This window comes from Orcinus orca, chromosome 19 (genome assembly GCF_937001465.1).
Source record: "Orcinus orca chromosome 19, mOrcOrc1.1, whole genome shotgun sequence".
Classification (NCBI taxonomy): Eukaryota; Metazoa; Chordata; class Mammalia; order Artiodactyla; family Delphinidae; genus Orcinus; species Orcinus orca.
Window position 1 is genome coordinate 52,109,032 of NC_064577.1, and position 23,062 is coordinate 52,132,093.

The window sequence follows — 23,062 nt, forward strand, 5'->3', positions numbered from 1 at the left end:
GGCCTGTGCTCTCTGTGTGGACCCACCGTATGTGAGGGTCCGTGGGTCTGCTCGTACTTTTCCGCAGGGGCCGTCTAAGCAGACTTTCCACGTGGGACCTCTGTGTGTCTGAGCTTGTGCATTTGGTTGTGCAATTCTGATCCTGCCCCACCCTCCCAGCTCCTTCCTGAAAGTGAAATGCTACAGTCCTTGCTCAAGAACAAAGGCTTGAGCTCAGCCCTGCATGTTAATGATTTTCAAGTGTGGCCACTTCCTCCTGCTGGGCCCGACTCACTCAGCTGCTGCCCGCTGTGGTTGGGATGGAAACCCAGCTTGAAGAGCCCAGGGACGGACAGGGGGACCCTGCTGGGGGTGGGAGCCGGAGCCTGGCAGGGTCCTGTTGGCCCTGGGACCCCTGTAGCAGAGGAGGCATATGGCAGGACCGGCCTGCTCTGCTCTGAGCTGGACTGCACCCCCTTCTTTTCTATCTCCCTGCTCCTGGCCAATCCATGCAGCCGCTTCTCTCCTGCCCCAGGGTGACCCCACGTTCCCAACCCTTCTGGAGCCTCAGTTTCCCTCTGTGCCCCATACAGAGATCAGAGGCTCCTCATTATAAGTAGGGTGACAGTGCAGTGAGTGGTTGGGAACATGGGCTTGGGGGTAGAATCCTGACTTAGCCGCTTGGTATCTAATTCCTCTGTGCCTCAGCTTCCCCATCTGCAAGGTAACACCTCCTACCTCGTAGGGCTGTTGCTAGGATTCCATGGAGGTGAAGTGCCCAGCATGGTGCCAGCTGAGCCCCTGCTCTCGGGGAACAGCCCCAGCCTAGAGCCTGGCTTGTGGAACTCACCCCCAGCACTGGAAACTGTAAAGTGCTGTGCACATGTAAAGCACAATCATTTGGGGGCAGTCATCACGTTCAGAGTGAGAGAATGATCTATTTCAGGATTTTTAAACGGCTGGGATCAGCAGACCTTGGCTACAATTCACAGACGTTTCCCACTGTGGAAGCTGGGTTTTCACTCCTGCCTTTCCTGTTGGTCTTTCCTCTTTGTTATTTGGCACACGCACATGGGTTCCCCCCTTTGTGCCACACAAAGGGAGCATGAATCCGGATTCACCCCGTGTCTGTGGGCTGTGGGCCTGAAAACCACTACAGCTCCTCTGTCAAAGATTCATAAACCTTGAAGGATGAGTCAGTCGTGTTTGCCACCAGCAAGAAGTGCTTGAGCACTAGCTGAATACCTCGTGTTTTAACAGTGCTCCTCAAGGAGACACGGGACTAAGGAGTGTCCAGCTGCTTTGGAAAGGTCCCAGCAATTGCTGGACTGTCCTCATTGTCGCCTCATACCCCTTAAGTCTGGGTGACTTGCAACCCACTTGTAGGCTGGGGCCATTCCAGCTACACCCTCTCTCCGACCCAGCCCTCGTGCCCATCCCACACTGGAAGGAAGGGAGTGCAGGGTCCACACATCCCTGGCTGGCGGCTTCCCTGGGAGGGACAGAGCAGCTGCGAGTTTGGGCTTGTGGGGTGAAGTGGCAGAGCGTTTGTTTGATGACTGTGGATTAAGCCCAGGTGTGTGGGCCTAATGTTTACAGAATCCTGATTGGCTCAGGCTGGAATGAAAAAAATGGCTATTCAGGGGAGCAGGGAGGTGGCATGGATAATCCAAAAGCCATTTTTTCAGGGCTTGGAGCCAGAGATAAGGTATTTTTGCAGATCTCCGTAAATCGGCCAGATAGGAATTCTTTTTAATGTGTGCCTACAGTGTACCTCAGCTGCCCCAGTGACTGAACAGTCCACGAAACTCAGCTCAGACAGCTGTGGACCATCTGGGGACTCAGGGCACACACAGAGGATGCCAAGAATGAAAGGGACCTTGAAGATCATTTAGTCCTCCTTGCCCATTTTTCAGATGGGTACCTGAAGGCTCAGGCGGTGAAATGACTTGCTGAAGTTCCCTTGGCTGGTCAGTGATGGAGCTAAAGTCAGAATCTGGGGCCCCAAACCGCATCACTCTGTAAGGTAGTGGTCCTCACACTTTACTGCACATTCGAATGATCTGGGGAACTTGTTAACATACAGATTCCCAGGCTGTAGCCCCGGAAATTCTGATTTCATAGTGGGGTGAAGAATGTGTGTCCTTAGCAAACCCCTCAGAGGAGTCTGGTGAAGGCGGTCTCCACCATCCTCTCAGATACATTGCTATAACGCAAAGGGCATTTGCTTTTAGACTGATAGAAAAGCACATTTGCTCTTCCCAGAGCCTCGTGAGCAGGCCGGTAGCAGTGCGGGGAACAGGCAGAGATGCAAACAGCTCTGGTTAAACCTAGGCTTTAAAGCAGGTTGCAAGAAACTGGTGTGTCAGAAGACTTGACAGCACACTGGTTTCTTTCCTGTGAGGCCATGCGATTTGGATGTGGTGCAGCCCTGGACGACCTTTAGGTCACACATGACGACCCCTTGTCCCTATCTGTAAAATGGCTCTGATGGTGGTAGAAGGTAATAATCTGCGGTACTAGATTATCGTGAGGATTAACACAGTGCACGGGAAGCACAGCCCAGCACTCAGTAAATGGCAGGTTCTCTGATCGCTAATTGCTGGGGGAGGGAGGGGAGGGCAGGCCTCTGCTTTATGTCTTTATGGAATGGATGTCTGCTGAGGATGTCATTTGAGGACAAGGGTTCTGGTTCTGTAGCTAAAGAAAGGGTCCAGGTCCTTCCAGCCCTGGGGGACTGGGATGCAGCCACCCCCTTCTGCAGAGGTGTCACCATGGTTCGTACCTAGCTTGGTGGTGCCTTTCTCTGGCTCTGATCCGTCCCCCACCCCAACTCATGTCCTTGCATCTCTGGGAGGTTTCAGTGATGGGGAAGGTCAGACTGAACAGGGACTCCTTCTCTCCATTTTCTAGGGATGGAGACTGAGGCCCCCTGGAGGCAAAGCAGGCTGGTTCTGGGACCGCCAGGATCTCCTGCCCCTTCCCCTGACTGTCAGATTTGAGGGCCAGGGCTACCAGCCCCAGCGGGCCTGCAGCCCTCCTTCACTCCCATCTGGGAGTTGGTTTTGCAGGGAACCGGAAAGCTGATTTCTGGGCCAGGGTGTGCCACTTCCAGGTTCTGGTTCTGGCCAGATTTGCTGCAAATCAGGTCAGCCTGACCTCACCCCTCACCACTGATGCACCTGATGCTGTAAAAACCATTCTGGGCACATTTGGGGAAGAGAGAGAGGGACCAGGGCCTCATCTGGCCCTGCTGTCAGCCTAGCGAAGGGAGGGGTTGCAGGGTGGGCCGTGGGAAGGCTGAGGGGGCGGTTAGTGCACGTTAGCGTGTGTGTAGGACAGTCTGGCGGAAGAACACAGCTTCCAAGTTGGGTGAAGAGAGGAGTGGACTGAGTGCCTGGGCTGGGCGGGAGGGTTCAGGAAAATCTAAAGGAAGGGAGCGTGGCCCCTGGCTGTGAGGGCCTGAGGCATCTGTGGCACCCGCCTGTGCAGTGAAGGCTTGGAGGGAGCTGGTGTATGTGGCACAAGCAGACGCATGAGCTGTGCGTCGCTGCGCTGGGGTGCACGCCCACACGGGGACAGGGCGCTGGCCCGGGAGGCCACAATCTGGGTTCAGGTCCCAGCTCTGTGGCCACTGAGCTCTGACCTCAGGCAACACACACCATCTGGCAGGGAGAGCATGGGGTTTCTTCCTGAGGGCATGTGTGGGCATGTGGGTACTGGAGTTGAGCAGTGTGGGTGAGGGAGGGCCACAGGTGGGGAGGGATACCTAGCCCAGCGGTGGCAGAGGAGGGGTGCGGGAGAGCGAGCAGCCTGCGGTTGGGGAGAGTAGCACGGGCCTGGTAAGTGGCTCTGAACAATCCCATCTGCTGTCTGGGCGGGGCGGAATTTCTGATGGTGTCCCGGCTGCCTGCCTGCCAGGGGTGGTGGCCCTGGGCTGCAGCTGCCTCCTGCTGTTTGAAGCTGGGCCCCTCCCCAAGCCCCTGCTCCCCAGCCCGGGACCTGCATTCCCCAGCTGCTATAGGAAGCACTTCAGAGAAGGGCACTCTGTGTGCCTGTGCTCCTGCTGCCCAGCCCGGAGCCCCTTCCTGGGGGCAGGCCCCTGTCAAACCAGCCCAGCCCCCAGCAGCAGCGGGAGCTCCACGCAGGGGTCCCAGAGCACCCCAGCCTGAGGTCCTGGAGGCACCTGAGAAGAGCCTTAATGCTGCATACTCTCCCCGCTCAGGGCTGGATTCAAGATCATAACCCCAGGGGCTTCCCTGGTAGCACAGTGGTTAAGAATCCACCTGCCAATGCAGGGGACACGGGTTCGAGCCCTGGTCCAGGAAGATCCCACATGCTGCGGAGCAACTAAGCCCGTGCGCCACAACTACTGAGCCTGTGCTCTAGAGCCCGCGAGCCACAACTACTGAGCCCGCGCGCCTAGAGCCCGTGCTCCACAACAAGAGAAGCCACCGCAATGAGAAGCCCGCGCACCGCAATGAAGAGTAGCCCCCGCTCGCCGCAACTAGAGAAAGCCCACGCGCAGCAACAAAGACCCAACGCAGCCAAAAAAAAAAAAAGATCATAACCCCAGGCCTGACTCCTGGGCCAGGCTCTAGACACAGACAGTCCTACTGACGGCTGCCCCGACTGAGAGAACGTGATCCCCCTCAGGAACCTGTCTGAGGACATACAGGTGTCCCTGTTCTACACATGAGGAAACGCACTCAGAGATGTTCCACTCACCCAAGCAGCAGTGATCGGGATGGAAGCCGGGGTTAGCCCTGAGCTCAAGCCCATCCTTAACCGCTGCGCTCCTACCCCACACACAGTGCCGGTAAAAACCAGCTTGTGGTTTCCCCTCCACGGGGAGCTTCCTGGCTAGACCCCGCCCCACTGCGCTGCTCCGGTGGGCCCTCCACACTGTGGTCTGACCCCTGAAACAGCTGTGGCATCAGCCATCACCTTGCCCACCGGGAATCTCTGTGCACCCTGCAACCCCACCAGGAGATAGGTGGGGCCCTGGCCCTGAGGCTGAGGCTCTGGCCGGGGAGGGCTTGCCCAGATAGTCCGGGTAGGAGGGATGGAGTTGGGATTCGAAGGATTACAAAAGTTTTAAAGCCCTGGAGGCTCTGTGCTTTTAAGATTTTTTTCTGTCATCATTCAGTTGTTTTTGGTTTGGTTTGACTTGGTTTTTTTAAAATCAGAGAACAGTGTAAGACGGAGGTTGAGAAGAGCATGGACTCTGGGGACAGACTGTTTGCATTCACATTTTGGCTCTGTCACTGACTGTGTGACCCTACGTAAGTTCTTTACACTCTCTGAGTCTTAGTTTCCTCATCTGTAAAATGGGTATGATCATTGCTTTACTGTGGGGTGGCTTTGATGAGATGATGCATGCCACGTGTTTAGAAAGTGTGTGGCACACAGTATGTGCTCATAGATATTTGCTATGACTATTATTAAAAAGTAATTCATAAAAAAAAAAAAGTAATTCATGTCAATTGTAGATAATATGCATATGCAAAGAGAACACAGAAAATCATTGGCAGAGCTATCATTTTGATATTCTTTGTAGGTTATCTGCTTATTTTATAATTTTAAAATTAATGAACATGAATCAAAATTTAAAAGGTACCAAAGGATTTACAGAGAAAAGTTTTCTTGGTCTGTCTCTTATGACCTAATTCTCCCCAGTGGAAGCCTATAGTATCAGTTTCTTAGGAATCCTTTCAGAGCCCTTTCCCTCACCCTCTCCATATGTAGACATACACATACCACAATGCACTATAGTATAGAGACTATACTTACTTTTCTGTGCCTTGCATTGTTCCCCTAAGCAATCGGTCTTGGGCATAGAGACATACAGAGATGCCTTATTTTTGTTTACCATTGTACAGTGTTCCATTAAATGTGTTCTATGAATTCCACAGAAGTGGAATTCATGGATCAGCGGGTGGGTGCAAAGTGTGTGCTAGTGTGGGGTAAGGGGACAGGAGCTGGGACTTCAGTTCCCAGGACCCTCCTCTGCTCTGAGCACCCCTCCCTAATCTTGGTTCCTTGGCCTGGACTCCCTGGGCATGCTCAGATACTGAATTATGTGGCATCACTGACTGACCACCTGTCCCAGGGGCCCAGAGACATCTCCTGCCCAGACTTCAGAGCTCAGCACCAGACCATGCAGGCCCAGCCCGTGGAGGGGCCTTCAGCTTACCTGCCTGAAGGACATGCCCGGGGAGGGGCAGCTGGCCCCTCTTTCCCAAGGAGCTGGAACTGGGCCAGCAAGAGCTCATGCCTGGAGCCAGCCCAGCTTCACTGCCTTGCACCTGAGCTGCCAGTGCCCCCTTCTCCCAGTTTGGGCCATTGCACTTGGTCCCAGGTACAAACACATTCCTGCCAGCCCAGAGGCGCTCCCCAAGGCTGCAGTCCGTGGGTGGGGCAGCGGGGAGCAGCTTCCCCTCTGTCAGCTGAAGTCTGATCTCCTCCCAGGCGCCTGGGTTGAGTGTCTTGGCCGAGCTGGTAATGCTTGTTGATGGAGAGACGGATTGTTGTGGAAATAGTCCCAACCAGTTCAGGTAGAGATGGAAAACAGTTGGTTGCCCAGGCAACTTACAACCTTGGTGGAGTAGAGAAAAGGGATTTGTAAGGAAACTGCCATGGTTCTGTCTTTCCTTCTGGTAGGCTTTGCCTGGACTCCTTCCTCCTCCCTTCTTCCCTGGACATGAGCACCAGCTACCCCCAGCCTCTCCAGGGGCAACTCTGCCCCATTAGGAGTCAATTCAGTTCACAGTTACTGAGTTCTTGCTGTGTGCCTGACTCTGTGCTCAGCTTCGGGAATGCAGAAAGGGGGTCAGGCCTGACGGATTAAGAGTGCCAGGTCTGGAGTCAGATCAGTTTGGCCACTTAGCTGTGTGACCTTGAACAAATTCCTCGACTCCTCTGTGCCTCATTTTTCTATCTATAAAGTGGAAATAGCATTGGTAATATGTACCTCTTAGGGCTGTAGAGAGGATGAAAAGAGTTATTAACAGGCATAAGGCACTTGGAATAGTGGTTGGTACATAAAGAAGCAGGAGATAAGTGTTATGTTATCATTATTGCTATTATTACCGTCATTCTACCAAGATGAGCCGAACAAATGACATGTTACTCATGCCTGAGGAGCTTCATCTTGGATCTTTTCAACTGGAAGGCAGAGCTGACTTCTCAGCCCTTTTACAGCAACCAAGCCCAATGTCTGGGCCTCAGGAACAAAGATGAACAATGGTGTCCTTAGAACTGAAGCTCTGGGGCCAGTCCTTTCATAGGGTAGGGACCTTATTAACTTCCTTTGAAACCTCTTGCCCTAGTCCATACCCAACAGCCCCCATCAGCTATAGACCTGCCCACAGAAGTTGAAGCAAGGGAGAGAAAAATTAGGAAAGAAAACATCTTTTTTCGTTTTTTTTCTCCTATAGATTTTTAAAAGATATTACTGGGGTAGGTGGATTTCTTTCCTGCCCCAGCCTTAGATTGGGCTAATTGATGGGGGATGGCCCAGAGAGGTAAGTGGCTAACTCAAGGTCACACAGCTGGGCATGGCAGAACTGAGTCTGCCTCTCCCTCTCTTCCTCCTCCTCTTCTCTTAGGTCCAATAAGGCCTCCTTTTCCCGATGGCCATGCCCGAGGGTCCTCTCTGCCCTTCCTGACACCCCCTTCCCCGGGGGGTGGGCACAGGTGTGGCTGCCCAGCAGCTCCCGGTGCCTCGGGAATGAATGAGGCTGGCTTTGTTGCGGCCCCAGCAGCTGTGGCCGTTTGAGTTTCCATTAAGCCCTTTCCGCGCCTTGGTCTGGAGCAGGAGGCTCGGCATTTAAAGGTCACCGGGCGTTTGAAGCTGCAGTGACATTAATAGCTTGGGAAGAAAACAAGACTGTGCAGGGACCGGAGGACAAGGCGCCTCTGTCAGGGCTGCCCTCGCCCCCCCTCCCCCGCCGGGTGCTCACGCGCATACACACACACTTACACACTCGGACACACACACACACACACAAACCCTGACAGCCTCTCTCTGTCTCTTGTCCCGCCCTCCTTTCTCCCCTTTTGGGGCCTCTCTAGCTCAGAAGCCAAGAAGCTCAGGCAGACTTCCCTGTGCCCTGCCCCCATCACGTCTGAGGTGACAATTGGACAAGGATGCAGCTGCCCCAGGCCCAGCGGCTTCTCCATTAACACTGCCATTACCCACTTGAGGTTTCCCCAGGACTTAACCATGGTTACACAAGCATCCCAGGGGTCATATGACCTCATTCTGGCCCTGCTGGCTTTTGCAGCCCAGATTCCTAATGAGACAAAATAAGCCTGGGCCTGGGCTTCTCATACGGGAAATGAAAGGGCTGGCAAGCAGGGTGTATCTTGCTTGCCAGTTCTAATCACTTGGTAGTGACTTGCCCAGAGGGCTGAGTTGAAAAGGCTTCTGAGGCTGTGTGGGTTCCATAGGACAATACCTAGATGGATTAGTGATGTCTGCCAAGGACACAGGATATAAATAAGTGGCGTGTGCGCCTTGTATTTCGCACCTTGGGAATAAATTATTTTGAAACTCTTCCAGTCTTGGATTCTAAGATCCCTGGAGTGGCTGGGTGGCTCCTCTTCCTTTTAGTCAGCCCGAGAGTCGGGGGTGGGGCTGATTTTTGAGTTCTTGGAGAGAAGCTGATCTGTATGCCCTTTCCTGGGAGCAGCTGTGGCCTGAGCCCTGGGACACCACCTAGTGGCCTGGAATGGTAGTGCCATTGGGCTGGGCCCAGATCTTATGCAAGAAGGGACAGCGAGTCCCTCTGCAGGCTGTGATCACAGCAGTTACAGATAGATCACAAGATCCGGTCTGTCCCTGGGAGTTTTCGGAGGAGGGAGCCAGGGGTGTGCAGGGACACAGCTGGCCTCGGGTAGTCACTTCAGAAGAATGGGGAGGGGGGGGGCGTGCAGAAAAGTGTTGGCAACTGGGACCTCTGGCCTCCCAGCCCCATACCTCCTCCTGAGGCCTCCTCTTCTAATCCCCACCTTCTGGGGTTGAGTCCTGGTCCTCCTGGGAGGCAGCAGAGTATCAATTCAGGTGTTGGAGGGGGTCGATCTCCTGCCCGCTGGAGCTGTCGCTGGCTTGGAAAGAAGACCAACAGACCAGCCTTGTGTGCCAGGGCGGAGGCCCTCAGGCCAGGCGGCAGAGGGCTCAGGCACCTTGACCGTGTCACTGAGCAGCCTTGGCCTTGGTCGCTTCGTCTGTGAAGTGGGGTAATAACGCACACCCTGTATAAATGATAGGTTTGTTGTGAGGACTGAATGAGAATGCAGAGAAGACAGGGCTTTGGAAATGGAGAAAGCACCCCGTCCCCACCGTTGATATGAGCCGGAGAAGGAAGAGAGGGGAAGGGAACCCACAGTTGCTGCACTCCAACTCCTTTCCTTCCCTTCTTTACTCATCCACCTGATAAGTTACGTTGGAGCTGCTGTTGGACATCCATGTGGAGGCAGCGGGTCGGCTGTGCAAGTGTGGAGTTCAAGGGCGTGTTCCCGGGAGACCTCAGGGCGAGAGACATGTGGGAGCCAATATTCGGCGTGTAGACAGTATCAAAGCTGTGGGACTGGATAAGATCACTCACGGTTTGAGTACAGCTCAGGAAAAGGGCCAAGACCCGGGCCGGAGGTCACACCAACCTGTCTCGTTGGGTGCTTCCTATGCTGAGGCACCCGTATAAATTCTATCACGACACCCCTTCCACGTAGGTATGATCCCAACGTTGACAGACGAGGAAGCTGAGGTTCAGAGAAATGAAATAATTTCTCCAAGTCACACAGCCTTACCAGGCCCAGGCAGAATGGGAATCCATTCTGGCTCCTGGGCTCTCACATCCCCCATGTGGGCCCTACCTGGCCCTGCAGGAGACTGGCTGGGATGACCTTGGGCAAAGTCGGGAGAATGACTCTCCGACTCTCGGGCAGCTGGCCCACCTCCCTGGGCCAGGCCGGGAGTGACTCAGGCCTTGGCTGTCTACACACACTTGGAGGGAAGCTTGGCTGTCTGCCGCCCCTGCCAGGCCTGGATTCCTTTCTGAGGAGGCGGAAGGCCTGGCTCCCTGGGACCTGGGGGAGGACAGGTGTGGGGTTTCTGCTTCCCAATCCCCAGGTTGCTCACAACCTGTGAATTCAGGAGAGCCTCTGAGTCTGCCTCCAAGAGGTCTAATGGGCTCAGCAGGTTAGATTCACTTCCTTTTTCAGAAGTCAGGGGTTATCTCCCTCTGTTTCCCTGCCAGTGCCCAGCAGCCAGGGTTCAGAGAGGCGGAGGAGTGATTTCCCCAAGGTCACAGAGCCAGTTCTGGGGCAGAGCCAACAGACCCCCTCCCTGCCCTCCCTCCGCCAGTGCTGTCTGGGTCACATTTCCTCTGCTGGAATGTCAGCCAGGCTGTGCCGTCTCCTGAGCCTTTCTGAGGTTCCTCCGCTCCTAGCCCTGCAAGCCTGACTTGGCATTTTTGCCTCTTAGGAAATGGGTTCCTAGTTCTGGCTTCTCTACACACTAGCTGTGTGACTTTGTACAAGTTACCTCACTTCTCTGAACTGGTTTCCACAGCTATAAAGTGGGGACAATAACATCTGTCTCTGGAGTTGTAAAAAAAAAAAAAGATTAAATGTGAAAGCGCCTGGCACAAGCTCGTACACCTAAGCTGCCTACTTCATTTTTTCATGTGTTTAACATTTTTTTTCATTTGAGCTGTGCCGGTTGTAGAAGGCAGCCTGGCACGGATGACTCTGACCCTGAGGACAGTCCTTCTCCCTGCTCCCAGCCACGCTGGCCAAACCTCAGCCCTGGCCTCAGCCTCTGCACCTGAGCTCAGCGAGGGCTGGGGAGATGGTCCTCTGAGAAGTGGGGGCCCTCACAGCGACCCCTCCTGGTGTTAATTGTAGGCAGCCTGGCTTTGGGAGTCCGTGGGTCCTTGCAGAGTCCTATGAAAATAGCATTTCTCTACACGGAATCCTGTTTCCCATTACTGTTTCTGAGCCACTTTCTCCTCATCCACAGAAACGCTCTCTGACGGAAAAGTCAAGGCTTTGCCGCTCCTGCTCTGTGTCCTGGGCATCTCCTCTGGTCCTGGGTCTCGGCTCTTCATCTGTAATGTGCAGCAGGCTGTAGCGTTGTCGGCCGTTTTCATGTCGCGGCAGACACACAACGTGCTCTTTTTCAAGGCTTTGCACCTGGGGTAAATGGAAGCAGCTGCTGCGGCCCAGCCTCCCCTGGGGCTGTGAGGATCGGTATCTCCTTCCCGAGGGCTGACAGAATTTCGGGGGGTTGATATCCAGATGCTGGGGAAGGATCGCCTAGAATCCCCCGCCCCATCCACTCCAGGAGCAGCTTGGCTGGCACGCCAACGGCCCCTGGCTCTCTGCCGGCCTTGTGGGGCAGCGGCGACAACAGTCACGCAGCTAACCACGTTCCAGGCACCGTGCTGAGGATTATCCTGTTTAATTCTCATGGAAGCCCCATTCGTGTAGGTGAGGGATTGGGCACAGAGAGGACAGGGGACGGGTACCAGGTCCCACAGGTGGAGCGGCAGAGCGGGAGTTGCAGCCTGGGGCTGAATCAGGGCACTTACTTAAATGGTAGGAGGGCAAGAAGGTTTCTTGGGGGCTTCCCGACACTCAGGCCCAGAGCCCAAGGGACCTGTAAAGAGGGCTGTTAATGGGGAAAACGTGGACCCCATCATCTTCCTTCTTCCTCTGTCAGGGGGGGATCAGGTCCTGGCCTCTTTCTCCAAGGGGCTGCCCTTGGCAAAGTGAGAGCCAGGTCCCTCAATCTCTCTTATGAAATTACTCGAGGGGGAGGGCAAAGGTGGTGAAGGTGGCCGACTCCAGACACGTGAGCACAAGGCACGGACGCCCGTGTGTGACGACACCAGGACAGCAGATTGCAGCCCAGGGCACGGCTTCTGGGGCCTCCTGGCCCTGAGGCCCTTGTTAGAAGCCTCAGGGCAAGTTTCCAGAACTCAGGACAAAGGTAGACACCAGGGTGGAGCCCCGCTTTGGAGGGTGTTTTGGCAGCATCCTCTGACCTTACAGTGTGTCAGGGCGGGTGGAAGGTGTGGGTGAGGGGAGTTGGGGTGTCTAAAGCCAGCTGTGGGAGGCCACGTCACACGTGACTCCCCTCCTGTGTTCATCCTCATAACACATTTCTTGGACAGATCCTTTGAGGTCACTCCTCTGGGCTTCCTTGCGCAATGGCTTTGGCCTCTCTGAGCTGTGACTCGCTCGTCTGGGAAGCGATGGGGTGGAGGAGGTTGGATAATAAGTCATACTTCACCCAGTCATCAGAATACTACTCAGGCATTAAAGACCATGAAGGAGATCTCTATGTTCTGACATGAGAAGATGGCTACAATCAGTCATTAAGTGGAAAAAAGGAAGTTGCATAGTAGAATTTATGGTCTGATCACATTTCAGTAAAATGAATTCATACTTATGGCAGTATGTGCATAGAAAAATGTATCTGCATGTAGATATTCCAGTGTTAAGAGGTTTTCTCTGGCGGTGGGAGGGGATTATAGTTCTGTAACATCAGTGTCCGGAGGCTGCATGGGGCCCATGTGCTTCTAGTTTCCTGCTCTTGAACACAGCCCGCCTCCCTGGGACTAGGCAGACACCCACCCAGCAAGCCCCCGAGCATAAGCCCCGGACAATTTCCACGTCCCTCGAAGGAGGTGGAGGTTTGAAGGAGATAAGAATCTCAGCATGGTGGCCCTGGAAGGCACTGGGGGACAGTATGAAGCCCCATTTTTACCTGTGAGGGGACTAGCCTTTAGGGACAGAAGGAATCAGTGGTAGTGATGTGTCTTCCGGCCTCAGGGTGAGGGAGGGCGCTCCCACTGCACCTTCCACACGGTCTGGTCTGGTCTGGTCTTCCTTTCATCATCAGTTAACTGTGGAGATCATGGCAAGGAAGATCGTGCTGATTGGCTCACACCAGCTCTTCTCTATCATCTGTTAAGATGATGACCCCCAGTACTAGAAAAGGACTTAAGAATATCCTGTGCTGGAACAGTCCCTTAAAATAAAGCTGCCACTTTTCTACACTTAGCAAAACTACCGTACATCCTGGGATAAGCATGAGAAAGTCAGAACTTGATGTTTTTGGACACATTCAACTCTCAGTTACCTGCACTAGCAGAAGTGCTACCTTAGAAGTGATTTACAGGCCTGGTTCTGAGTGGGCTGCACTGCGTTCTGTTGCAGATTTACTGGAGCTCTGCACAAGTGGATGCCATGATGGTGGGGCCCTGAGGTGAGGGAGCTAAGGAAAGCAGAGACTGGATGGGCCGGAGACCAGAGGGGGAGGACATTGCCTATACAGAGCCCCTCCTGCCCCAGTCAAGTCTCTAGGAGTCCTTGGCAGTGTGTGTAGTGGTTGAGACCAGTGGCTCAGGGGCCATAGTGCTGGGTTCAAATCCCCGCCTCCTCCACTTTCTCAGGTCTGTGCCTCTGCATAAGGGGGATGATAGCACCTACCTCATAGTGGTGTCAGGATGTAAGCCCTTGCTAACTGGTAAAGAGCTGTGGCTGTTTACTGCAGCTGGAGAGAAAGCAGAAAGAAGCTGTTCTTCCGTGGGCTTGGCGGGGGTCGCCGAGTTCGTTGCATTCTGCCCCTGACTCTTGTCTCCCTCGGTTTCAGGTGGGATGGTCCGTGGAGCCGGACCCAGGATGCTCCCGGGGTGTGGATGACCAGCCGCCCAGCCCCGCACGGCCCAGGCCCGGATGCCGCGCCCTTGTCTCCTGACCCGGGGACCCCGCCCGTCGCGGGACTGAGCTTCCAGAAGCCGCCGAGCGAGCGGCGACGGCGCAGGGACCCGGGGGAGGGGGTTCGGCGCCGGCGGGAAACATTTTCCCCCAGCGGCTCGGCAAGATGACCAGCCTGTTCCGCCGGAGCGGCGGGGGCGGCGGCGGGGGCGGCGGCTCGGCGGCGGCGCGCGGGGCTGGGGGCAGCGCGGCCGCCTCGCAGGAGCTCAACAACAGCCGGCCCGCCCGCCAGGTGCGCCGCCTCGAGTTCAACCAGGCCATGGACGACTTCAAGACCATGTTCCCCAACATGGATTACGACATCATCGAGTGCGTGCTGCGTGCCAACAGCGGCGCCGTGGACGCCACCATCGACCAGCTGCTGCAGATGAACCTGGAGGCGGGTGGCGGCAGCGTCTACGAAGACAGCTCGGACTCGGAGGACAGCATCCCCCCGGAGGTAGGGGCACGGCCCCGATAATTACCAGGAGCTCCAACAACTGTTTGAACCTGTTAGAGGACTTGGGTTATACTCCTGTCTAGGTTCTATCTAGCAAGCAGCCTTATTTCTCCCAGGGAAACGTACCCAAGTCAGCCCGTGGCCTTATTTTATGGGCAAAATTCATGCGGTCACTAAACAAACACTGAGCACTACTCCGGGGCTGTGCCAGGCACGGTACGAGACCCTGGGTCAGGGGTCATCAGAATGAAGGAGCCTGTTCAAAATGTAGACACCTAGCCCCCACCCCAACGTCCCGAACCCCACTTCCGGGCTGGAGCTGTCTGGTCTGTATTTTCTGAACCTCCAGGTACCCGCTAAGGCCAAGTCAGAGTTTCTGTCCCCACAGAGTTCACAGTCCAGCGAGGACTAGAGGCAGGTGTCAGGCAATGGCAGCCCGGAGGGGTGAGTGCTAGGATGGGAGAAATGGAAGCAACAGAGAGGAGGGGATGGCTTCCCAGAGGAAGAGTGAAGAGTGAGGGAAAGGTGGGTGTGTGGGCAGAGGGCACAGCTTGTGCAAAGGCTTGGAGGTGAAATAGAGCAGGAGTGTTAGGGAACTGGCAGCAGGACCTTCTGTGAGGATCCTAGAGTGCGCAGAGACCAGGAGGCCTTGCGGTTGAGAAGGAGTGTGGTGTGTTCTGGAGCGTAGGGACCCGTGGAGGAGAGCTTGCAAGTTCAGTTCCTTTGACCGAGGCGCGCGATACCCAAGCAGTTCCCTCCTCTCTCCAGGAAGGTGGCTGAGGGCGAAGGGACCACCCCACTGCATCAAGGCCCACTTGCTGGGTGTGGCCAGTCCTCCTCGGCCCCTCCAAGAGCTCAGTAGATGTCTGAGCCCCTAGTCTCAGCAGGACGTGCAGTGCTGGGTGAAGAAGGGCACTCAGAGTCTTTCAACGAGAGGGTCACTGCCCACAGGGGCATCTGGGACATGCAGCCATGGATAGGACGGAAGGCTGCAGCAGATCGGATTCAGCTCTGCTCTTCACTGAGTCCCAGCCTGGGCCAGGCACCATCCTACATGCTTTAGGTGTATCATCTCTTCGAATCTCATAAACTTTGTGAAGTGGCGTTATTATTACCCCCGTTTACAGTGGGAAGCCTAGACCCAGATGTGGCCTCAGAGTCCTTCTCAACACAGCCCTGCAGGTGGCTCTTCTCCGTTCATCAGAGTCATCCTGTAGGGCAAAGCCCGCTTGCTCTTCCTCCTCTAGGGCTGCTGCCTGGGAGTTCTCTCTCCGGGTGGAGGAGAAGCCCTGTGGGCAACGGCATCTGGCTCATCCCTGTGTCACGCGCAGCACCCGGGAGTCACTGCACATAGCAGGCACTCGGGGAGTGTTTGTTGAATGAATGAATGTTGCTGCTGTCTTTGCACAGCTTTCTTTAGTCTCTTTCCCCGGGAGAGCACTCCTTGGCTCTGCCTGGATTAGCCAGTGGAGGGAGTTTTGGAAAAACCAGATCTTCTTTGTGAAAGGGAGGTGTGTGTATGTGTGTGCAGGTACATCCTTTAAGTGTGAGCTGGAAGGAAAGTTCTCTGCAAACGCTGACCCCCTCCCACAGTCTCATTTGTTCTGACAGTCAGGCAGGTAGGATCATATTTCCTTCTCTGTTCATGGCACCCACAGCCCTGTGACCCTCCGCAAAGCTTGCCTGATGCCCTAGATGGGCCGGCACTGTGTGCGCTTCTGTTTCCCAAGAATCTTGCCTTGCGGATTGAGCCCCTTCCCAGCACCCCTCCTTGGCTGTTTCCCCAGCCCCCCATCTTTGGAGCTCTGCGTGGGCCCAGCGGCAGGCGGTTCCTGAGCCAGCGGAAAGTGCTGCGGAAAATTTATGAGCAGCAGCTGGGATGACAATAACTGCTGACTGAAAAAGCCCCCTCTCTGGGGGCTGATGGATGGTGGGCTGGCCCGAGGGGTATCCTTGCCACAGAGAAATATCTCCTGTCAGATAAATGGCCCAGACCTTGGCCCCCAGAGCACCTGGCAGGCATCCATCACCCACATGGAGTTAAGCCAGGAAGCCACAGGACCAAAAACTTCAGCACCTTTAGAGCCAGAAGAACAGCCTCACTGTGGCTGGTGGGGGAGGGGAGGGGGCGGGGCGGGGCGGGGCGGGGGGCGGAGTCCAGAGACATGGCTGGGGTTTCTTCTCCCTGGAGACTGGGGATCAGCCTTTCCGGAGCGTGCCTGGCCTGCTGTCTGCCTCCTTGGTGTTTCCTCATTCTGCTCCAGGAGCCTCTGATGAGCGTCTGGCTCTTGTAGCCCCAGGAGGCCGCGCTGAGGCAGGAGCGGCTGAGAGGGGAGGAAGCCCCCCTGCGCGGCTGTGGAGGCCCGATCTCTCTGAGCCCGAGGGGCGGCTGCTATGGGCCCCAGTCAGAGGAACCCCAAGCGGCTTCCTTCTGGGAGCAACTCCTACTGAGGCTTCCCCTCCTCCTCGCCCGTCTCACCGGCTTCGGGGGGGACAGTCCAAGCCAGCCACTGAGTGGGAGGGGCTCGGCCTACAGGCCCCAGCGTGGAACCCTGTCCCTTAGAGCACTTGTGTGCCGGGCACTGGAGGTTGTGCAAGTGTGTGTCAGTGAGCAGGGCTGGAGTTGACAGTGTTCTCTCTCTCTTTTTCTTGTGGAAATTTGGGGTAAGGAGAGCAGTGGCCCGAAAAGCAGCTGCATTCTTCTTTCTCTGCAAAAGCATCTGTTTAAGTACTTTCTGCCTCAAAGGAAAGAACGTTAGTGCATTCCAGAGCAGGAGGCCTCCTTGGGTCAGGCTGGCTGTACGTGTACAAAGCGTGGCAGTGTGTGTGTGTGTGTGTGTGTGTGCGCGCGCGTGTGCGCGTGCACGCTCACTCACCCACCTGCCCACCCGCCGTGGTGTCCCTTTGAGACTGGGTGCCTGGGCATGGCTGGGCTCGGGCAGAGATGTGCAGAGGCATCTTAGCAGTGATTTCTGCAAATTCACTTGGGGTTCAAATTTTGGGCCAGTTGACAGCCTCTGAGCCCTTCCCACATTCTTTGGTCTTGGAGGAGATGGGCACAGAGCTGGAGAGGAGGACGCGGGGGTAGGGTTGTGTGACCTGGGCTCTCCAGGTTGATGGCTCCCTCCTGCTCCAGACTCCTTTGCAGAAGGGTTCAGGTCAGTCCATATGGCAGGAAGCCTGGCCCTTGCCCAGCCTTGGCTTCTCCTGCCCCTTTCTCTGGCTCCTGGATGAGGAGAGGAGGCCAAGAAAGAGCCTGGGCTCTCCCTTTGCTGCTATCTCCCTGAGAGTCCAACCTGGGTGTGCAGGCCTTGTGTCTGAAGGAGGCACTGTTGCTGTAGAGACCACATCTAAGTTAAAGACTCAGTTGTAGAAACAGTGTGTGGCTCTTGCCATGTTAACCGGTCAGCCTGGGCCTCAGTGTCCTCATCTGTAAAATGGGGGTAATGACCCACAGCCTACTTTGCCCAGTTGTTTGAGCTTCAGGTGACATAATCGATGTGGAAGTACTTCGAGAGAGTGTAGGAATGATGTTAAAGTTATCTACCAAAAGTAACACAGGGACGGAAGAGTCCACGAGCCACAAATATGCAGCTCGGTGAAGTTTCATCAGCACTTGGATCAAGAAACATCAACAGAGCCTGGAATCCCCCTTGTGCTTCTCAGCCTTCCCCACCCCCAGAGGTCACACTGCTCCAACTGCACTCCCTGTAAATTTGTTTTGCCTGTTTTTTACCCCCACGTGTTTATTTATTTATTTGGTTGCGCTGGGTCTTAGTCACGACGGGCGGGCTCCTTAGTTGCGGCTCACCGGCTCCTTAGTTGCGGCTCGCCGGCTCCTTAGTTGTTGCCTGCAAGCTCTTAGTTGTGGCATGCATGTGGGATCTAGATCAAACCCAGGCCCCCTGCATTGGGAGCGCGGAGTCCTGACCAGTGTGCCGCCAGGGAAGTCCCATGTTTTGCCTGGTTTTGAACCTTACTTGGATGGCTAATGCTGCATGGAGCTTCCCTCTGGGGAGAAGTGCTTTCACGTCTGCTGTGTATGTTGGAATCGTGGGCTCAGAAGTAGCCCATGTGCTGAGCGTTAGTACAGGAAGCCAAACGGTTTTGCAGAGTGCTGGTTATATCACTTTACACTCCCACTAGCAGCAGCAGAGTTCCCTTACTACACATCCTCGCCCACACTTGATTTTGTCTAAATGTTATTTAAATTCAAGGAAGGATTGTTAATATTTCTTTCTTTGTCGTCTCGGATACAGATTTTGGAAAGGACCTTGGAACCTGATAGCTCTGACGAGGAACCCCCGCCTGTGTACTCCCCTCCAGCCTACCACATGCACATGTTCGACAGGCCTTACCCTCTGGCTCCCCCCACTCCACCTCCCCGGTAAGAATCCATCTCCTCTCAGAACACAAGGCAATGGGGAAGGGGATCAGGGTTTGGGATTGAGTACAAACGCAGTGGGAAACTTGACTGGACCCTTCGGTATACTGTCCCACCAGGAACAGGCTTCTACTGCAGCAAGAGGCATTTTAGCTGGATACCGAAGAGAACTTTCAAGATTGCAAGAGCAGACATACACTAAATTCCTACTCCAGACTAGATGCTATGCTGAACACTGGACAGGACATAGAGATAAACGATGCTCAGCCTTTGCTTTCTGGAAGCTTATAGTCAAGGGAGATGCAGATTGGGGATGACAGACGCATGGAATGTGTACTGACACTTCCCCTCCTGAGCCCATGGCAAACATTACTAACTGATCACTGTGTTCTTTCCTGCTAAGTTGAGACAGAACCTGAGAATCCTCCTCAAAACAGCACTCCCAGACAGTCATCAGTAATGGATGGAATGGATATCTATTTGCTATCCCTGTTCTAGGGACGTTGTGGGGATTTTTTAAGCAATGGGAGCAAGTAAGTCTCTTTTTCTGGGGTAATTCGATAATTGGAAGCAGAAGAGTTAGGTCCCTGGAGACTTCATCCAGATCAGGGACTCTGTAATTTGGAAGTTTAAAATGAAGCTGGTTGCCAGCTGGGTCCCTGGGTCTCTGAAGTGCTTGTTTTTCTGGGCTCTGTGTTTGAAGAGGGCCGTTGGAGCCCAGGTGCCTCTTTGTCCTGGAGCTGCTGGTCCTGAGAATAACTCAGGCCTGGGGTGGGGAGGGGTGTGGGGACACGATAGGACAGGGAACTTGTTCCAGTGGATCTTCCCTTCTGGGGATCTTGGGAGCCCCAGACAGTGGTGGTGGAGAACTCTGTGATCATACAGGTATAGATAATAATAACACCTACCATTTACTAAGTGCCCTTCAAATGCCTGAAACTGACAAGGTTCTTTACCTACGCCATCGCATTCAAACCATCTGACAATTTGTGAGGTAGGCACTGTTGTCATCCTCATTTTACAGATGAGGAAACTGAGCCTCAGAGAGGTTTCATAACTTCCCTAAGACTACAGAGCTGGGATTTGAACCCAGGTCATTTCTGACTCCAAAGCCAACAAATGCTCTTCCCTGCTGTGTCCTGTCATCCCCCTAATGAGAAAAACCTCTGTGATTGCAGCTCAGGGAGCTGATAGAGGCCTAGAAAGTTATGGGGGGAGGAGGAAGCATTGTTTCGACTCAGGGACGGGAGCAGAGCTGAGGTCCTCCATCACGAGTGATACCAGAGGCTGTAATGGGGCAAAGCAGGGGGTAAGTGGATAGGTCTGGGTGAGATCTTGGCAGGACTTGCAGCCCAGGATGGGTCATGATGCCCAGGGCTAAATGATTTTCCTTTGACATTTTTTTAATATCCCAAGATGCTTTTGCAAAAAATTCAGTTTCTATTAGGCAGAATAGTTCTACCTATTTTTCAGAAGGTAAGACTGAGCCCATAAGAGACAGAATCCCATTGTAAACCTGGCATGGATATCCTGGCCGCATCCTCCCTCCCCTCCTCTGTGCATGGTGGGGTGAACTAGGGCAGGGGTAGTGTAGCCCAGTGATGGGAGCCCCAGTTGGGGGCAAAATGACCTCAGCCCTAGATCAAGGCTCAGGAGGTCTTGCTCATACCTTTGGACAAGTTACTGCCCTTGCCTCAGGTTCAGGGGCCTGACCCGGAAATGAAGGCTTTGCTGGCCTGGGGGTGGATCCAGGGAAGAGAACTTAGTTGTGAAGTCGGACAGAGGCCGAGTGTTCCCCCCACCCTGCCTCCTTTAGCTGCCTAACTGTGACTCTTGAGGTGCCTTGGGCTACTGCTTAACTTCTCTGAGCTTCATTTGCCTCATCTGTGAAATGGGAATACTAATCCCCGCCTCAGCACTCCTGTGAGGGTTGAATGAGGCATTGTGGGGGGGGCCCTTAGCACAGTGCCGGGTATGAACCAGACCTGTCACCAGTGCTTTACTGCTCCCTCCTGCCCCGGGCTGCACAGTGGGCCTCTGAGGTCAGCTCTGACAGTGAACAGTGAGACCGGGGGTAAGGCTGCCCTCAGAGGCCAGCGCTCCGAAGAGGCAGGGCCAACCTCTGAGCACGTGCCCCTTTGCCCCGGGTTGGCCCTGCTAGGCCCAGATCCACCCCCAGCCCATTTCCAGGGCCTCATTCCGTCTCTCCATCCAGGACGTGCATTTCCAGCATTATGGAGTCACCTGATACAGAGATGAATACAGCCCCGCCTTGACCTCCCAAGGAGATCAGGGTCTGGGGGAGGCAGAGACGTGCGGCAGGGTACAGGGAAGGCAGCCTAGAGGAACTGATGTCCCAGCAGTTAGCTGGTAAAGCGGAGGACAGTAGGGCGTTCCAGGCAGAGGAAACCACGTGCAAGGGCCTGGAGGCAGGAAAGGGGGCACCATCTGAGGGAACTCCAGGGAGTATGGAATGTCTGGGTGAGGCTGGAGGGGTGAGAAGATCGTGGAAGCCCTTGGGGGTCCTCCAAGGAGCTTTGACCTTATCCTCCAGCCAGGGGTTTAAGCTGGAGAGTGACGGGGTGAGGTTAGTGTTTTAGGAATCTCTCTCTGGCTGCTGGGGCCAATCAGATTTGAGTGGGGGGGGGTTGGGGGCAGGAATGGCCTGGCTCCCTTCTGCCACCTCCAGTCTCTGGGGTGCCTTTGAGAGTGAAGATGAAGAGGGTTTGGGAGCTGGCCCTGCTGGGGCACAGAGAGGCAGGCTGATCCCAGGGGAGCGTGCCTGGAATGCCAGGATTCCTGGGCCCAGGTTTTAGCAGGACGATCTGTGTGTTCCAGGACAGGCCTGACCCCATCAGGGCCTCAGTGTCTAGTCTTTACCAAAAATCTTGCCTGGAAGGCTTGTTGCTGAAATCCTTCTGGGCTCTGATATACTTTGGGTAGGCCTGGGGGTCTTATGGGGCATGCAGTTCTAGTTCTGGGGTCCAGAGAGCCCCCCCCCCAGCCTTCTCTCTCCTTCCCCTCGCCCAGCCTGTCCTTTCCTGAATGAATGACAGGCTCTGAAGCCTAGAGGCACCCCTCCTCACAGGCCACCTGCTGTTCTTCCATTGAAATTACAGCCTTGGAAGTTTTTTATTTGCCTCTCAGCTCACTTCTGACATTCCTTTCTGACCACAGTGGAGTTGCCTGGGCCGCCCGTGCTCAGCGTCCCCCTGGCTCTCACAGCTGTGGGCTGACCTCATCTCAGCCGGTGCCAGGGCAGGGGGCTGGGCCTGCCCCTCCTCCAGGACCGCGGGCCCAGCAGCGAGGGACACTCAGCCTTGTACTCCTCGTCCCCCCTCCCGACTTGGGTTCTCAGTAACAAATGGCTAGAGGGGTCCAGCTGCAACTCCGGGGCTCTCTCTCCACGGCTTTCCTGGATAGCTGTGGGTGTGATTGAGTTGGGGTGGGCACCCATGTCCCAGATGAAGACCCTGAAGCTGGAGGAAGGGCGCCGGGGTCGACCAAAGAAGGTCCTCGAGACCCAGAGGGATGGGGTATCCACCCCCTTGACTCTCTGGCCCTTGGAGAAAAATGAAGCCGCCAACAGCGATAGGAGTGGATGAGTGACGGAGAAGGAAAGGCGCCCAGGAATGGGAGTCCCGGGCCGTAAGGCAGGCTCTTCTCTGGACCATTCCCGCATCTGTACAGCGAGAGGGTGCCCGGGGTTCCTTGGCTCCTGTCTGAGTGCTGAGCTCCCACCAGGCATTTAGCGGCTTGTTATCCTGTCTGCTGCTGCCCCCGCCCTTCCCCCTGGGCCCGCCAGGCCACCCGCCCAAAATAGAAAAAGAAAGGAAGTTATTTCCATAGTCAGGGGCAGCCCGGAAAAGCTCCCCTCCAGTGAGGGGGCGGGCGGGATTCCTGGAGCTCGAGACCAAATCAGAGCCAGGCCCGAGAGAGAGTGGCTCCCGGCCCTCGCTGCCTTCTCTGTGTGTCATTTCCCTGATTCAGCAGAACACGTGTCCTGCGGTTGCCACGCTGCAGGCCGCCGAGGAGCTGTGGGGAGCTCCTGGCCAGGCCCCAGGCCGCCCTCAGGCCAGGACGGCAGGGCGGGAGGCTGGGGGTCAGGGAGGCCACGTGCCAGGGTCTCCTTCCTCTCCTCTCCGCCTCGCTGTTGGCCTCTGCCTTGGCCCAGGGGAGCGGTTCCCCAGCGCCACTTGGAACAAGGACCCTTCCAATCCCACACCTCCATGTGCCTTTTCAGCACGTTGTTCGAGACAGCCTCCCGAGGGGCTCCCACGCACCTGGGCAGGGAGACAGCAGCTTGTAGGAGACTGAGCCCCAGAGGGGACAGAGTCTCACCCAGGACCACGTGGCTGGCTTGTGGCTGCGCCAGAACTGGAGCCTAGATCCACTTACCCTCTAGGGATCCTGCTGTCCTCATGTCCCCCGACCCTAGCAAACCTGCACTGGGGCGGGCTGGGCTGCTG

General features: G+C 55.3%; 1 protein-coding gene across 4 annotated transcripts in view; it reads left to right on the forward strand.

Annotated features, from left to right (window-relative positions):
- CUEDC1 (CUE domain containing 1) overlaps positions 1–23,062 on the forward strand; it is a 76,850-nt gene that overhangs the window by 42,309 nt on the left and 11,479 nt on the right. For 3 of the 4 annotated variants that reach the window (XM_049701684.1, XM_049701687.1, XM_049701686.1), the window contains exons 2-3: positions 13,646–14,209; positions 18,469–18,596. In XM_049701684.1, coding sequence (XP_049557641.1) covers positions 13,877–14,209; positions 18,469–18,596 — 461 coding nt within the window. In that variant the 5' untranslated portion in view covers positions 13,646–13,876. Of the gene's footprint in view, positions 1–11,029; positions 11,476–13,645; positions 14,210–18,468; positions 18,597–23,062 lie in introns of those variants that run through there. The other variant, XM_049701685.1, reaches the window with a different exon arrangement.